Source organism: Equus asinus, chromosome 4, assembly GCF_041296235.1.
Source record: "Equus asinus isolate D_3611 breed Donkey chromosome 4, EquAss-T2T_v2, whole genome shotgun sequence".
In the NCBI taxonomy this organism is placed as follows: domain Eukaryota; kingdom Metazoa; phylum Chordata; class Mammalia; order Perissodactyla; family Equidae; genus Equus; species Equus asinus.
In genome coordinates, this window is record NC_091793.1 from 31,475,497 (window position 1) to 31,494,507 (window position 19,011).

A 19,011-nucleotide genomic window follows, 5' to 3' on the forward strand; every position below is an offset into this window, starting at 1 on the left:
GAAGTCTCAGGAGTGTATGACATCACCCAGGGGAAGTGGATAGATGAACCGAAGCCTGAGGCCCGCCAACTTCTAAAGGAAAGCAGAGGAGGCTGACGAGACCAGCCAGATAGGAAGAAAGAAAACTCTGAGAGCATAACGTTATGAAAGACAGAATGTCTGAGTTCTGTACTCAGAAACTGAACCTAAAAATATTCTAACTAAAGCTATGCTACTTCAGGTTGTATCAAGTACAACTTTAATACTACGAAGTTAGAGAAGTAGTAGTCAGTGTTACAACTATTAGCAAAAAATTCATAAGCAATGAAAATTAGTGACCTGAGCAGGTATTAATTAAATGTATAATTCTCTATTACAGCAGCAATCAATTTCTAGGACGAGGTCATGTAGGATCATCCATATAAAGCCCTCACTGGTAACTCCATACAAGTACTGAAACCTCCACAGCTGGCACACCACAGCTATGCAAATGCTTGCTGAGCACCTGAAAGGGCTGTGCCACCCCGAATAACCAAGGACACACATCAGGGCAACAGAGCGTTCTCATGGTAGTCTATAAGTCAATAATGACTTCTCCTGGGCAAGCGGCTGATTTTTTAGAGAGTTAAAATACATTTCCATGTGTGAATGTTAGTTTTATCATACTGCACTGTGAAGACATGGTCAAGGCACACCATGACCAACAGCCTTACTTCTAGTGAGTGCAAATATCAACTGCCAGCTGAAACACGATGGAAACATTAGTCAGCCAGGGACAACAGCTGTCGACTCTACCCTGCTTCCTACCACATACTTCTTTTGTTTCTTTCTACCAGTTTCCTTTCTTCACTTCCTTTGCTTTTTTTTCTTCTTCTTCTACCTAATTTTAGCAACCACCACCTAAGAAGCTTAGTGTCTCATGTGTTTTCTTGCCTTTCGCAAGTAAACGAAGCTGTGCCTCTTACAGATTACCACTTGATACCCGTCTTTAATTTTTATGAATTCATTTTTATCCTTTGTTTAATGCAGCACTATTGAATGATAAACATGATACCAGGCCTAGAGATCTGCATTCTAAAAGTCTTATTATCAGAGTCTATTCTCCTATTCAATGTAAAATATAATATAGAGAACATAGGAACACATTAAAATGGAAAAGATACCAAAAGCTAGTGTAAAACTAAAAGGATCAAGAAATATGACTTAGAATAAGAATAAGAAGACAATGTAGGAAAACAATAAAGATACAGGAAAAAAAAAACCTGTAATGATAATTTTATGCAGTTAGGATGTTATAAGCAGGTTATTTTGGCATAAAGGTACATTCTTGGATTTGGAGGACTATAAGATTTGTGCTTCTTCTAACAGATAAAGCTAAAAATATGAAGTGACAAGTCTCAATTTCTGTTTACCTTGAAATTTATAGTTCTAATTCTATAAAGTAAAGATGGGTAATCAAAACCATTAGGAAGTTTTTAATACGAAAATCACATGTGGCTCAAAACACTTCCTATTGATCAGTATAAATACAATGTGCTTCAAATCCAGTTAAAGGACTACTCTGCCAAAAAACAAGCAATAAATTAGCAAGTCAAATAAGGAAGCACACAGATACAAAAATAGAACCTTAAACCCAATTTTTTCTTCATTATGTTATTCCTGCCATCAAATACATACTATCGAAGGGCCAGCCAGTGGCATAGTGGTTAAGTTTGCATGCCCCAATTCTGTGGCCCCAGGGTTTGCAGGTTCAGATCCCAGGTGCGGACTTCACACCTCTTGTCAAACCATGCTGTGGCAGCATCCCATATACAAAAAAATAGAGGAAGACTGGCACAGATGTTAGCTCAGGGCCAATCTTCCTCACCAAAAGAACCAAAAAAAATCCCAAACTATTGAGAAGAGAGAACACAGGTACCTCTTTTCTCACAATCTTATCGCAAGCTGTACGAGATGAACTTTTATAACACGTAGTACGCTACAGTGGTCAAAAGCATGTTCTCCGTAGCTAAAGTGTCAAGGTTTGAACCCCTACTCTGGGCTTCTGAATTGTGAGACTTCAGGTAAGTCACTTAACCTTTTTATGCTGTGAGTTCTTTGGCTGTAAAATAGGATAAAGCTGTTGCGAGGACAAAATAAGTTAAATATCTTTAAGTGTTAACAACCAATCTGGCACAAAAAGCGTTACCTAAATGTTACCTACCATTTTTGTTGTTAAGAAATGTCTTAAATTGTTCCTCCACACTTTATAGCAATCTAACATCAACAACCCCAATATTTCTGATTTCCCTTCTCCACTCATTTTTCTCTTAAGCACATATCACTAACAAACTACACATTTCATTTAGTTGTCTCGTAAATTGTCTCCCTCATGTAAAAATAAGGCAGGCATTTTTGTTTTATTCATGGATGTACATCCAGAGCCTAGAAAAGTGCCCTCCACACAGCAGATCCCTGATGGATACAATATCCTGCTAATTCTAAGACACATATATTCTTACATTTTATAAACTTCTCTGAAATTGGGATGTAATTTAATTATACACTCACAGTTATCTTACAATTAAAACTGCCGACATAATTCTTTCTTTAGGGGGTATACAAAATACATGATAATTAACAACCCAGATCTGATCAAAGACTGGATTGTCAATGAATGAATTAATGAAGGAAAGAACTAAAGGGACAGATAAACTTCAGTTTTACCTAAGCAAAATTCATGCACTTTGAAGAATCATTTCCATCTCAGTTTCCCTGACTATAAGCAGGTTACACCAAGAGAAGAGTACCTGTCATCTAGATCATCTTCTTGGGCATACAAACCCCTTGCTACCTATCCCTGATGATGATTCATTTACTATCATTTGCCTAGTTGATCAGTGAAAAATGTTCATTAGCTTTCTGAGCGACTTAGTTCTAAACTTTGGAAATAATATTCCTGTGAAAGCTGCTGTTTTTATTTATTCTTACAATTGTAAACAAATATAATGCTTAAAATGGCTTTTTTACATTCTTCAAAAGAGTATTTCCAAATGACAAACTGTTTATATATAAACAGCGAAGATAAAAGTTTGTACAGATTTTAACAAAAATTAAACTCACAACACTATGAAGAAGATGAGAAAGAATGTTCTAAGAACAAAAGAGGGAAAAATATTGCATACACTTATTTAATAGCACAAAGCAGCAGTAATACACATAAAATTTTGAGTGTTAAGTGAATATTTCTAGAGATCACCCACAGCTTCTATCATATTGTAAAAGAGGTACATAATCATCCCTTTACCAGACTTTAAAAACTACTGTAATAGATGCAAAACTTTCAGTTCACTTGATAAACTTCACTAAGACAAAATCAACATGAGGAGCACCGCCCAAAACGACAAAGGAAAGTGCAGTGCAAACTAAGGAGAAATCATGTCCATTAAAGATGAGAACACAGGATGGACAGGTATTTAGTTATTAGAAGACAAAAGTTTTGATTAACTAACAGCATAGCAACAGAAAGACATGATTGGGGGAAGTGCAATTAAGTGTAGCTTTGAAACTGAAGTTCAACAATGCTTTTATGAACAAACTGTGTTGTTATATCGAGGGCTTTTTTATGTCAGTGTTTCCTATCAATTTGGTAATCATGAAACATCCAACTATTAGGTTTTAGATTAAATGCAGTAAGTACATACAGTTGAATTAATAAATCTACCAACTGAGAACAGCATATTAATGTACAATCTCTAAAGTGATATAAAGTTAGCTAACATTTCAAAGTGGGTTTGCATAATGAACAAGCTCTGATTTTTGTCAAATTACTGTCTATAAAAGTCCATGGGCCAATTTCTGATTCCCTGAATTTACACCAACAAGAGGGAGCCCAGCTATCATTAAAACGGCACAGCGTATTTAAGGTATGACTAAGAAGTTCATGTTTCTAGGATTCTGCTGACTTGAGGAAATGATCCAGAAAATCGGGAAAACTTAACAACAAGTCTTGCGGAAAAGAGAACATACTGCAAGTGATCTGAGGAAGCCCTTTTAGGATGTGTGCGAAGGCGGACACTGGCGCCCTCAAGATCATGCTACCTCAGAAAAATTAAAGTAACTATCTACCATTAAAACAATTAGCAATTCACAGAGAATTATATAAAGGTTTTAAGGAATTTGTTAGTGTGACTTAAAACTCTTGAACAATTTTGGAAATAACTTTTTGCTATTACTTTAAGTTGTACCACAAGTAGTACCATGGCATAAGGTGTTTCAGAAAAAATGTTAAGAAAACACTTTTACATAATTTCTCTATAAGTGCCTTTGGAATATATACCAATATGCTTCAAGTTTTAACATTAATAATTTCCCATCCTTACTAAAATAAATTGTAACCAGCAAACACTCATCCTCACATATCCACTCTGCTCCTTTGCAATCTGGAAACTCCTTCCTGAGACTTCCTAACCTTAATTTTATATTCAACGTGATCAGTATACAAAAGGTCATCCTTCTCACACCATTTCAAAGACCATAATGCAATGAAGTTATAGTGAATTTTCCTTTCTTTAGTCTCAAAAAGAAACTTACTAAAAAGCAAGAATTATGAAACCAAAGCCTTCCTTGAACATAGGGAAAATGAACATAATTCTAAGAATGAAAACTATTTTTAATCAAAGGAAATGTCTGCTAGGTAGAAAATTGCCATCTAACATATACTCCATTTGCTTTAGGACCTTCTGAACTAATTATTAAAGTTTAGGTTAAAAACAACTTGGGCAGCTACTGGCAGTGACAACTATTTTAAGCCAAGTGGCGAAATGAAGGATCCTGGGCCTAGTGTATTTCCACTGAATCCCCTGAGGGCCACCAAGCCTGGTTCCATCCTCTATAGCTCGAGGGGAAAGACAATCTTGCTATTGTAAACAAGCAGCAATAATATGTCCAACAGTACAAAATATTTCCCCCCACCAACCTAAAAGAGATAAATTAATTTGCAACATTATTTTCTTGATCTAAAGTTACTTCAACTGAATCAGAGAGCTGACTCATCTTTAACGTGACTAAAATTATGGGATAATCCTACAATAGCCAGGACAATATAAACATGTTTATGATGAGCCAAATATACTGAACTCTCCACACAAAGGACTAAAAATGAACGTAATAAAACCCACCTTCATTGGGAGATGTTTTCAACCTGGTGCAAATTCCATAGACGTCGCCATAGCTTTCCTGTATTTTTCGTAATGCATCTGTAGACCTGAGCTCCATGAGGGCCCGCAGCTCCGCGAGCGTAATTCCAAAGTCTCCATCATGATTAGCTTCCTTCAAAGAGTTTTTTACTCCACCATATGCAACTGAGTTGTTTGCCATGTCGCCCATTACAAGTATAATTTATTAGGAGGAAAATGTTTCCCAAAAGACTCTAATTTTCACTTGATATATTTCCAAGATGAAAATCTTCTAAATATCAAAATCTTTCTTAAACCACACACTCATTGTATGACTTTGTACAGCAGCATCAGCAGCATTTCCCAGAGAAGTATCTTAACCTTTGGCCCATGACTAGTTTCTTCACATCAAGCATGAGATGTACACATCTGCAGAAGAAAACATTTAAGAGTTAATAAAATCCATCTTAGGGTATTATGCATATAAGTGTACTTTCTAAATGTCATCAGGTAGCTAATCACAGTATACCATTGAATTATAAAAAAATATTTAATTGTCATCTCATGCCTTTAAAATGTTTTACATGATAAAAAAAATCAAAGTATAACTTCTAAATAAAATTGTATATCAAAACACATTAGATCTCACCGTTACTAAATGAAACTGCATTTCACATGACTGAATTTTATGTTCCATTCAGTATGACTGTTATTAATAGTTATCATTAAGCACTTATGCTCCAAGCACTATACTAGTTGCTTTAAATCATTCTCTCATTTAATCACCACAATTTAATCCCATGAGGTGTTATTACGCCTTACTCTACTGAGAAGAGTAAGCTTCAGAGAAATTGAGTTGTTTTTGCACAGCTAACAAATGCCTGAAACCAATGAGCTGGGATATCTCCAAGTCCATGTTTCATCTAACATACAATCCTATTTCTCTAAACGTTTCATATAGAATAACCCCTGAAAGGGCAAAAAGCACAACAAACTTTCTAATACACTTTCTTGCAATTCTCCTTGGCCCCTCTATGACGCCATGTGTAGCTCTGTTATGTATCCTCATTGTTGAGAAATTTAAAGATGGCTTTAAAGTTTGGCTTCCTAAAACGATCTTCCACCACGATTTCTGTCACATGTCACCGCCTTAGGTCCTCCCCTGACTGGCTATATAAGAAATTCCCTACCCCTTAGTCACTCTTTACTGTAACTCTATTTTTATGTTCTTTGCTAGCCCTTAGGATTATCTGCCATTATCTTGTTCATTTATTTATTTGTTATCTTTTTGTCTCCCTCCACCAACAATATTAGTTCTGAAGGCAGGGCACAGGTTTTTATCCATTATCATATCCTGAGAACCTAGAAATGTGCCAGGCACATGGGAGACACTCAATAAATGTTTGAGGAATGAATGGATGCATTACTTTAATTTTTCCTGACAATACTTTCAAGTTCTCCTTACTCTAAACTTCCAGAAGATGAGAGTTCAACTCTTCTTTCTCCATATACATCCTTTAAACAATCATCTCAAAGTTTTTAACATGCCCAACAATGGATTCTTCTCACTCCCTAATTAGAGCTCCCTCCCCCTCTCACCATTATCCTAATCACCTGGGCTTGAGATGGTAAATCATCTTTGATTCCATCCACCGCAGCTTTAGTCAGTTACTAAATTCTTCCCTTCAGTTAATTCCTCCTTTGAAAATCCTATTCTACATTATCATTTTTCTTGCTGATCTTCAAGTCCCCCTGAACAAATTATAACACTACCCCTGCAGGTTCTCTCATTCTAGTATCTCCTACATCCATTCCCTTCTGCATTTTGCTGCTACATTTAGTTTTATAAGTAGGCATCAGGCCCCTATATGTAAATTTATAGGATGAAAATACAATCCCATTGCTCATGCCTGTTTGGCATTCAAGTCTAAACTCTATTTTACCTATTCAACCTCTCTCTCTCCCCAAATACCCTGCCCCATATTTCATAAATAAAAAGCTTAATGATTAGGAACTAGAAAAGACTACTGCCAAGTGCAATTAATCTTCAGCTATGAAACTGTCATCGGGATGTTTGCAAAACATGGTATGTGGTTCTCACAGTTCAGTATCCGTCAAAATCACCTAGGGTACTGTTAAAATACAGATTGCAGGGCCCCATCTCCAGAGTTTTAGTTTCAGTCGGATTAGGGTGGGCTCCATAATTTGCTTTTCTAACAAATTCTCAGGTGATATGATGCCATGTATCCAGGGAGTGCACTGTGAGAACCACTGCACAGGAGAATGGGCTGAAAACTTTGAATCCACACCAGCTGGTAGAGAAGTTTGCTTGCCTGGGTTAAATGTGCAAGGATGTGATAGTTATGGACTCCGTAAGACATTTTGTTTCCATTGCCCACTTCCTCCCATTTCACAAATCCTTATGCTTGCCCAACTATTACCAATTTTACTCATGTCCTAGGCAAAGTGGGCTTCCTCCTACTCACACATCAATTATTATAACAACCCAACTTCAAAAACTGGAGACGGTGGTTATTTGATAATCTCCCTGAGTTTTCATACCCAAAATATGTTGGTATCTGAACCATCATGGCAACTCTAAAATAAATTATTATTATTAATTTAAGAGAAAATAATTAAGATTCACAAGTCTGTGTGTTGGGGGCATGTGTGTCATCATTCCTCTGGTTTCCACAAAGAGGAATTTTCCTTAACAACTTCTGGCTCCCAACTCACCCATTACCACTGAGGTGAAATGAGCTGCCTGACAGGAGATTTTTCCAGGAGCAACTAAACGTATGTCACTTCCTCACCTCTCTGCCTTCTTTTGGAAGGCAGAGGTCTGCAGGACTCATGCATTCTGGTTTGAGTTAATTAGGGGCAGATCCCCAGGTTAAAAAACCTATTGTTCAAAAAAAAAAAAAAAAACCTATTGTTCAAAGTGCCCAGGGTGGGGGCAAATAACTGTTTGGTTCTGGGTTCAATATTAGAACCTCACTATTGTCACAAAAAAACAAACCTTCATTTCAGCTTTAGTCAGTAATAAAACTAGTATTTTTATTCCTACATACCAATCTTTGTCTTTTCTCTTGACAGAATTCAAGCAGGAGAGAAGGGTGTTATTTATTAGGTGCCCTTAAATTTCTCAACAATAAGGATACATAATAGAGTTACACATAATAGAGCTGGAATTTGAATCTCAACTTGTGATTCAAAAGCCAGGCTCCTTCCACTGTACTGTCTCCACTTTAAGTCTTCACGTTTATTAGGTTGAAACGGAAGCCTCGGTAGGTCAAAAAAACAGCTAATATCAAATACACCAATTTATATAATAAAATCAGAATTTAAGAGACATTATAGTGGATATTTGTTATTTGTCACCTCAGCACCCCTTCCCCCATTTTTCAGCAATAGCCCTACTTTTTGTTTAGGGGTCTGCCCTCCCCAACTCTCAATGTAGTCCATTCCCATATCCAGACACTGCCCTGGCCATAACGATGACGGGTTCAAGAATGTGCATGTGACTCAAAGGGCAACATGCAGCAATGAGGCTGCTGCTGTGACTCTGGGGCAGAGGCTTGTTTCTTCTCACAAACTTAAATCTGAGATGTGGAAAGCCCCCACGAATAGATCTAAAAGGGAGAGACAGAGGAAGGGGGAAAGGAGATGTGCCTGTTAGTGCTGGATCATTTGAGCCCCTTGGTCAATCAATGCCTAAAGTCTGTCCCATCTCTGATCTTTTCAGTAATTTGTCAATAAACTTCTTTTGGGGTTGGAGTTTCTATCACTTTGCAACCCACAGGACCTTTGATGAGAATATGATTAAAGAAAGGGAAATCCAGGCAAAAGCACCACGTGCAAATGAGCCACTTTCCAAAAGTGGACTATTTATCTACAAATTATACAGCAACCAGGTTGTTGTCTATTTCTGGATCATCTACAGCCTCTTCCACTACTTTCCTATCTGCCGACTCTTCACTCTTCCACTGACCTAACTAGTGGATTGACAAAAATGCTAAGCACAACAAAAAAGTTTTGCTTTTCACTTGTTAGCTACAACATGGCAATCAAGAGAGAGACCCACTGTTTGGGATTGAGATACAACAGAAAGTAGAACATCCATTTTGCTTCTCTTTGTTCTCTAAAAGATATGATCTCGCCTTTGAAACATTTAAGAAGAAATGTTAAGAGGAAGCTGAGTCCTCAAAAGAGGAGGATTTTAAAGAAAACACATAGCTACTCTATGTGGACCTCCTGGCCTACATAACTTATTCCAGAATCCCTAGATGATGTCTCTGATCAAAGCACCGTTGGCAGTCTTTAAGGGGTTATGGAAAAAAACAGGTGGTTTAAGACTAGAGTTGGGCAAAGTCAGTCTTCACAAAGAAGAATAAGGTGGATTCCAACTGACACATAAGCTTTACTGTGAATGGGTAGGGCCCCAAAAGAAGACAAAAGGATGACTGTGAGGTCCTAGTAATGAGTGAAGCTCATAAAGAGACAGCTTTGATGATAATACAATTTCAGTTCCTTCCTTCACAAGGTCACCTGACTTACAGTCATGGAACAGCTGTATGGATGTTATCCAGACTCAACAATAACAACAAAATCACATATGAGAAAAACTGAAGGAAATATAGGGAAATTAAATTATGGGAAGAAATATGGCGCTGGATGAAATATGGAGCTCTGAAAATGATGATTAATATTATATAGTAACATGAGATTCCTGCAGGCAAGATAGAAAATATATGCTAATTTAACTAAGTGCATTAGACCAAGAGGAACAACCTAGAAGGTGTTTTTTTAATGCATTATTGGGTCCCTAATGCCTGACTCTTCTAAACTTTTGTTAGTGATGTGAAAACACAGAAGTAATGTCTCTCCAATCTGTAGATGACTTGAAGCTCAGTAAGTCCGCAAACATGTGAGATGACAGAATCGGGATCCAGAAAGAGGTGGGAATGAGAGGCTAAATTTAACTAGGTACAAAAGTCTGATCTCCTACACTTCATTCCAAAAAACATAACTGTACAAATCTGACATATGAAAAATGCAATCGTGTAAATTCAAAGACAAAGGTTCAGTTTACTCAAAGCTCGGTATGCATTAACTTGATGCTAATTACCATGATGTAACTGCTTTTCCCTCCCACTCTCAAGCTGTCTCAGGCAGCAAGGACAGGAGTGTAATATCTAACTAACAAAGGGAGGTAACAGAATTCTATTTCGTCTTGGGCAAACATACCACTAATGTTAAAGCTTCATTGGTAAAATACAGACATACTAACAGCACACATCCTTAAATGTGTTAATATATGTAAAACAATTTGAACTTAGCCTGGCACACAGTAAATGGTAAATATATGTTAGCTATTTTTATTGTTATTTAAGAACATTTGCAGATACATTCTGCAGAGAATAATATCCTCCCTCACCAGATGTGGCAGACCCCCCCAAGCCTCTTCAGACAAGGAATGTTTAAAGATGTCTAAACCTAGAGGAAAAGAGAATCCTGATGGTAGTCTAACACAAATGCAGCTCGGCTATACAGATAAAGCCTATGATGACTGAATGCATGAAAAAGAGTGATGAATGAAAGAGAGGCACCAGCTTCTGTGTGTATTACAGATAACAGGCTCACCAGACTTTGCATTGCAGGTCTGAATTATCATGAAACACATACTTGAAAATCGTTAATAATAAAGAGAACGTTGAAGAGTGAGGAAACCAGTTCACTGAAGAACTAGAAGGAATTTAGTCCAGGGTAGGAATTTTTCATGATAGCTACCTTCTCGCATTTGAGATTTTATAGTGTAGAATAGTGGCTAGATATTTTCTGTGGAGTACTGGAGGTCACAAGTAGAATGAAATGAAAGAAAGTTACAGAGGTAGATTTTTGGCTAAGGCAGAACCTTGTAACAATAAATTATCCAAAATTGGAACGGGTCTGTAACAATTTTATATCAGCCCGACTGGATCACAAAGTGCTCAAATATTTGGCTAAACATTATTTCTGGGTGTGCTTGTGAGGGTGTTTCTGGATGAGATTAGCATTCGAATAGGTAGACTAAGTAAGGCAGACTGCCCTTCTTAATCCAGTTGTGGATGGGATGGGGGTGGATATCATCCAATCCACTGAGGACCTGAATAAAACAGAAAGTGAAGAAAGGAGGAATTGTTTCTCTGGAGAAACCTGACTAATAAAGGGTGCCTCCTTAGATAAAACTCTCTACCCCTGGAGCTGATCAAACAAGATGATAATAGAACACATGGGAGAGTGCTCAATACCTGAAAACAACCCACACCCTTTTCGTGACAACTCTAATCTTTAAAAACCCATTCCTATTTTAAAAGTAACACCGTCAGCCCTAATGCACTAAGTATGCTTTATACATGTACACAACTGACTTCCTGTTCAGCACTCCATTCTCCACCAATCCTGCTTAGCTTTTAAAAATCAAGATTCCTTTTAGGCAAGATTACTTCAAAGACAACATACCCCAGACAAGAAAAGTTATTCTTGTATATAATGTATGAAAGATACCACTTAATTTGATGATCTGCTAATTATAGTCATAAGCTTAGGAAAATCATTTGATTAATTTCAACCCGAAATTTAAACTGGTTATAAATCAAAACGAACTTATTTGTTAGAAACCAATCCTTTCATTTAAACTTTCATTACTCTCTTAACATGTCCTTTGAGTCAACTAGTTAAAGATTCTCAAGTAATCTTGATTTTTCAAATCATTCCCAATGCAGAATGAAATTTCAAAACTAACAGAAAAAATTATAGTCCTAAATCTTACTCTTCAATTTTCTAATGTTTCACAGATTTTGTAACTACTTCAGTGCATGAAGTTACTTTTGATTTCATATATTCTTTTCTAAGAAAATTCAAACAGTTCTCTAAAGGTATCCATACTGATATAGCTCAATGAAATGTCCTTGGATTTTCATTTGACATACTGAAATAATTTAAGTGTTAAGTCAAATTTCTATTTACTAGTTAAATTACATGTCTCAGCAAACTTTTAAAAATAAAAAATTAGTATTTACAAAGGTTCTTAATCCATGACTTATTCTACAGGAACACAAACTATGGATCTGAGGTTTTGGGGGAAAAAAAATCCTCTAAAGATAACACAGCTTATTTTCATTCACTATAAGAGAATAGTTATTTAAAAATTTCTAAATCAAAATAAAATACTAACCATAATCAAATTTTAAAAAGCCATCATTCTGTTAAAAAATGGTTACAAAGCAAAGAATCATAGAATTTAAGAGCTGAAAGGGATGTTGGAGACCAAATTCAATTGCTCATTTTAAAGCCACTGAAACCACTCATAATCATCTACTTTCCAAAAGAATAAAGATGCTTATAATAAAGAAAAGCAAGGATTAAATATTCATAAAAATCACTGAACAGAAGAGTAAAAGACCAACATTTAAATCACGGGAAAAATCCTAACAATGTCTGGGTTTTAAGGAGGCCACTACCAGGGAAATAACCGGTATTATACTTCAAAATGGATACTGACAACCTCGCTGTGAGACGCACCATTTGATGAACAAAAAACTTAAAAAACAGTTTTTGGCTGCAGCCTTTCACAAAAGATCACTTCTCAAGAAATCCCCACTTTCTTAGTTTAACGTAACAATTAATTCAACTTCCTGTGCAGATAAGTAACTGTGCGAAGAGGGATAACTAACTAGTCTTTATAGCAGTTTGTCACTGTGGCTGCTCCGGACATGTTACCAACAGTGAGCACTGTCTCAACAATTAAGGAAGCCAGCCCTGCCCTGCTCGCCTCACCCTACTCCACCAGATGCTGGCAGTAACCCTCAGTCTTATTCACACCTTCTTCATCTTTGACTGCCAGAGCTTGAGCAAGAGGTACTATGATCTTTCAACCTTTCTGCAGGAAAAAAAATAACCACCTTATTCCTGATTCACGCTCTAAAAATTTAGCCTTCCAAAAATTAAAACAATTTTTAGTAAGAAATGATAAAAATGTACTGTATATGAAATACTGGCATTTACTATCTGACAGTAATGGCGGAAAGAGCAGATGGTCTAATACCATACGTGTCAAAAGGAGACACCTCAAGATCATTAACGGTGGCGAGTTTCTCTTACAAAGTTTTGTTATATTCAAGTTATTTTGTTAAACCACTCTGAAGAACCAAGGATAACTCAATTTTAATGTTAGTCTGAACTCACATTTTTCACCTCGCGGCTTAAAGAAAACATACACTGCATAAACGACCACAGAGATTATAAAGCTTGTTTAGAAAAGCACGGTCACGCGTTGCTTAATGTCAGGGATACATTCTGAGAAATACGTTGCTAGGCAATTGCGTTGTTGTGCGAACATCACAAGAGTGAACTTACACAAACCTAGATGGTACAGACTCCCACACACCTGGGCTACATGGTACTAATCTTATGGTTTCCACCGTCATAGATGCCCATGGTTGCCCATGGTTGACCGAAAGGTCGTTATGCAGTACATGACTGTAATTTCTATCAGGTGAGTAAAGAATTATAAATATAAATAAGATTATATTCACAAAAGGGGATTTCAGTTTTACAGAATGGATAAAGCATAAAATAAGCACTGTCTACAATGCCTGATTTATTAGTCTCAAAGGACTCATAAATACCATCGCTGTGTCTGCGTTGACTAAAATTAGTCGGACTCCCCTCGGTAAGTTACTGATCTAGCAGACTTGCGGAGGCAGAGACTAAGTACAATACTTTGAAGGGAAAGTTACAGCTGCTGCCAGTGATAAATTCAGCATGACCACTTTAGCAAATGTCTCAGGGTGGGAAATAGGCAGATTAGAAGAGTGGAAGCACCAATTTGTTCTTCTAGTGTCGCTTTTATCACGCAGCTGCAATGATTTGTTTACCTCTGTCTTCCCCAATGAACTGTGAACTCAAGGCAGGATCTGTGCCATTTATTTTTAGCCCTCAGCACTGTCAGGAAGATAGTAGGCGCTCAATGTTTATTGAATAGAAATGTTTGAAACCTTAAGCTAAAAATCAATTTATAAAACAGGCTTTACAATAGTAAACAATGTCAATTCAAACAGAGCAAAACAAAACCTCCTAACTCTATGATTAAAATAATGTGCTAGGTGTATAATGAATTAACAGAGTCATAACATACAAGGAGTTTTCAAACCACCTAGGTATGAAAATATATAAACTTAACTTTCCCTTAAATCCATTTAGACAATATAAAAGATATCTCAGATTTTCAAGTGAATTACACAATGACTGCTACATGGAAATGGTTTTTAACCAGGCTCCTAGATCCTTGAGGCTATGCAAAACAGTAACACCAACTTTCAATATTTCAAACAGCATAGAGGAAATGATACATTTACTGGAGAAATAATTTGTTATGGTTACTCATGCTAAATTAAAATTATACCAAATCAATAGTAATAAAGTTAGCAATTAGGTCCAAATAATAAAGAAATAAAAATTTTACCCAGTAAAGGCCATTTGGTAAGAAAATCCTCAATCCCACGTCTAGCTACCATCCTCTCTGAAATTTTCTATTTCTACTTTATCTCCAACTCACAGATCAACTGATTTCAATCTAGCTGCTTCTCCTGTGCTGCTGTGCTGCTCTTCAAGATGACCACAGAACCCTGTTGTTCCCATATCTAATGGACACATTTAGTCCCCCTTATTTGACCTTCTAGCAACCTTTGCTACTGCTAACCGCTCCCTCATTCTTGAAATGTTCTGCTGCCTTCATTTCTCTGATGCTCCTCTCCTGTTCCCACCACACTGCCATCTCTGGCTGCTTGTTCTCATTTTCCACTGCTTGTTCCTCTTCTTGAATAATTGTCAAGGGAGTCAGTGGGTAGGAGCTGGGTGGCACTGTAATCCTGACCATAATTGTTTTCACCTGTTTTTAGTCAGCGAGCATCAGATCAGTTTACAGATAATAGTAAAAATTTATTTGCATGTGCATCTACAAGGTTTATTTATTTTTCTGTTTCTCTCATATTTCAGAATTTCACAATTCAATTAAAATGATGAAACCACACTATAGCAGTCTGGCTCAGTGAAAGTGTGAATAAAACCACTCAGTTTCCTTATCCTAGCCCAAAACGCAGCCCCGTATTCCCCAAAGCCTTTAGCTTATAAAGAAATATGTCAGCCCAAAGCAGAACAGGTTCCATAAATTGATGATTCACCCCCCTCCCTGGGGCTGTAAGACAATTACTCTTGCTTTTGATCACTGTCATTTCCAGCACACATTATTTGTTTAAGCCAACAAGGTACTTAATCGAGCAGAGCACAGGATACAATTTTAATGTGAATGATCCCAAACACAGATATCTTGAAGTTCATCATAGATATTCTTGCTTTATCATCAAGTCAGGTGGAATTATAACCCACACATTGATGATTACCTGTATCTCTTGAAAGCTTGTCCTAATTTTGCAAGGTTGTATTTACAGAGTTAAAAAACACAACCTCTCTGTATTTACCACAATCAGGATAAATTTATAAGTCCTGGGTCACATATTGGATTATTAAAATCATTTATACACTAATTCTGCATGCTACAGACCCGTGGTTCTCAAACTTCAGCATCACCTGAAGGGCTCCTTAAACCACAGATCACTGGGCTCCACCCACAGACTTCAGAGCAGTAGATCTGGGACAGGCACAAGAACTGACATTTCTAACAACTTCTCAGGTGATGGTAATGCTAATGCTACTGGTCTGGAGAACTACTATTGCAAATAAGTGTGCCCTAAACTTTGACTAAGGACCGAATTGTTGGATTATCACCTTAATCCAAAATTTCCTGAACACAATACAGGCGAATTACTCATGGCTCTTTATTAGGTTATTCCTAATTTGCATGAATAATTGAAAGCAGACCAAATTTAAGAAACATTCTATGAGTGTTACTTTGTTTTAATTTTTAATACCAAGTATATTGATATTTTCCTACTTAAAAACCTTATATTACACAAATATTGCAAATAATTTTCTTCATTCAAAGTAAGAAATGTGGAGAATCATATTGCTACATTTTGAACATATGTAAAATGATTTTAAACACCTAAAGTATTAAATTTTAGCAAAGTTAACAGAGAACTATAATTGAGATAACTACCACTCCTCCAAAATAAACTATATTTGGTTTTTCTCCTATTAGATTGTTCCATTCAGGCATTTTAGGAACTTTCATCCTAACAATAGTTTCCTAGTAAAATATAAGCCTTCAAAAAGCTCAAAAAGAAGGAAAATTAATTTTATGTAATCCTGTGCAGTTTACCACCAAATATAAGAACATATTATATCTCCAGTTAAGTAGGAGAACGAGATGTTCTCTCATTTTTTAGTCTCACTGGTTTTGAGAATTTCAGCTACAGTCAAGGAAGAGATTTCTAAATTAAAACAGTGTTTTTTTCCTTCTGTTCAGGAGCTAGAAAGGCAATACGAACACTTGAATGTCACACCAGCTGCTCTATCAGCCTACTCAGTTCTTAAGAGCTTCTATCCTGTCAGTTCACAAGAACCTACACTTAAATGCTTAAGGAAACAGGATGCTCATTATATCCCTGAGCGAGCGCACAAAAATAAAGTTGGCAGTATTTAGGGAGGCATAATTCTTATCTGTGAATTCAACATGAGCTGTTTGCTTAATTAAAAACTCTAGATTTCAAGGATTATTTATTCCAATATTTAAACAACTGAATACAGAACTAAGGGCAGAAGACATTTTTCCATTTCTTTCTCTTCTTTTTCTTTCTTTATACAGTTTGATAGACGATGGTCTGCAATTTCCAGCTGTGGTTACTAAAGAACAGCTCAGTAAATCAATACTCACTTTTACAACACATTTAAAGAATCTGGCTGAAAAATAAGGAAAGCTATATTTTAAGAGGATGTTAGGCAAGAATCTGATTTACAGTTAACTCACCAAAGTGCAAAGAATACGGACATTAGGGGATGCACTGAGCCGGAACCACTCAATCACATCATGGTGATGATCCTTCAAACCCTCTGGATTCACAGCGTGCCTGACCTTCATTCTGAGACTTTGATTTGTACTCTGTGGCTGCTACTCAAGGGTAGAGCAGCACATTAGAAGTCATCATCATTGGAACTGTTCTTTTTTCAAGATTTCCTCTCTGGTACTACATACTTCCCTTTACTTCTCTTTACTTACACGGAACCCTGTGCACACATTCTCACCTCCAGACTCAAAGGCAGTCAAGACCCCTTCTGATCATACTTGCCTCCCTAAAAAAGCTAACTTCCCCATGGTTGGTGACTCCAGTTTTGCTCTTCTGTCTCACTTGCTCTTTTATCCTCCTACTATGCCCATCTGGTTAACGAGCTACCCCTGAATAGACATAACATCTGGCTGAGCGATGCTGGCTAAAATTTTTAAAACTGAGTTCTCAGTTCCACTAGAAACATATTTTTCTCTGTCATATGTGATCCACTGACACATCTCTAACTTCCTAGCATATTCCTCTTTCTATTCCAAGTCTCCTCAATTACTCTCATCTCTACCCAAGCTACTCTAAGACCTTATTTCCTTAACTGCCACTGCAAGCCACTGGCTCCACTTCGTACTTGTTCCTTCACTTAGCCTACCCAACATTCAGATACATTCTACCACATAAAGGCTGTTCCTCCTCCTCCCCGCCAAATACAAGCCTCTCCTGTATTTTGTTAACCAAAAAAGTTATCCTTTTTCCCCCCTCCTTTTACCATACCTGTTAATAAGATCTATCCTCAATGTTTCTTCCTGAGCATCCACTTTCCCTCTGACCCCTGGCAAACTGGATTCATCCTCACACTTCTGAGTTGTCTCTATGTGCTGATTAATGATCTCAGGCTTCTTCTCAGTCTTCATCCTCCTATATATTTTTGTGTCATTTGACAGTATTCTTCCCTCCTATCCATTACATTACCTACTTCTCTCAGGTCTCCAAGCAATCATCCTTAGCCTACATTCCTTGGCTTCTTAAATCTGTACCACACCCTAAAATGAGGTTACTACCCCAGGATCTGTCCACGGACCTCTCTTTCCTACAAGCTCTCTCTTGGCAACTCATACAACATCATGACCTACATCTAAGGCCTTGATCAAGTTCCAGGGCTAGTTTTCAACCTGTTAGCAGATATCTCCATGGGAATATCTTGCAGCAAATCAAATTCACTCACCAATATTAAACTTATCACCGTCCCTCCAAAATCTGTTGTTCATCTCTGAAGCTCCTATGAGTCCCAAACATATCTGAGCAAGCCCTACACCCAATGCTCTTTCTTCACGAAGTTTACAGCCTAACTGAGGGAGAAAGACAAGTATACGAGTAAATACAATTAAATGTTGCAGAGAGTATTACAAAAGGTTTAGAGAAGCGAAACGTTACATGCATATGTGGCTTCAAGAAATGCTTCACTGTCTAGGGCACAGCTAAACTGAGGAAGAGTGGGGCAGGGGTGGGAAGGGGCTGAAAACGCAGAGGTGTGACTGACAGTCTGATAAACCTGAGCACAGGAGAACAAGGAGGCAGCGCAGGAAAGTGCTGATACCTTGATTAAAAAACATCAGTTTGTTACCTCTGCGAGGTTTCTTAAAAGGTTTCTCTCTTCAAGTACAACTTAAGTTTCCTGAGGGCAGTGGCCACAGCTTGTATTCCTTTTATGGCTCTTACAGAGGCTAATAAATTGCTTAACTGTTCACTGGAATAAAAATGGATAAGAGTAAAGTTTAAATTGTGAAAGATTAATGCAATTAAAATCCTCAAGCTCCCTGAATAGCAAATTGAAATAAAGCAAACAGGCACACACATAAAAAAGAACATAACCAAAA

General features: G+C 37.1%; 1 protein-coding gene across 8 annotated transcripts in view; it reads right to left on the reverse strand.

Annotated features, from left to right (window-relative positions):
* The window catches only part of ATP2B1 (ATPase plasma membrane Ca2+ transporting 1), a 122,697-nt gene that overhangs the window by 61,140 nt on the left and 42,546 nt on the right, over positions 1-19,011 (reverse strand). For all 8 annotated transcript variants that reach the window (XM_070507041.1, XM_044743933.2, XM_070507042.1 and 5 more), the window contains one exon: positions 5,139-5,564. In XM_070507041.1, the coding sequence (XP_070363142.1) occupies positions 5,139-5,346 (208 nt within the window). In that variant the 5' untranslated portion in view covers positions 5,347-5,564. The remainder of the gene's footprint in view (positions 1-5,138; positions 5,565-19,011) is intronic.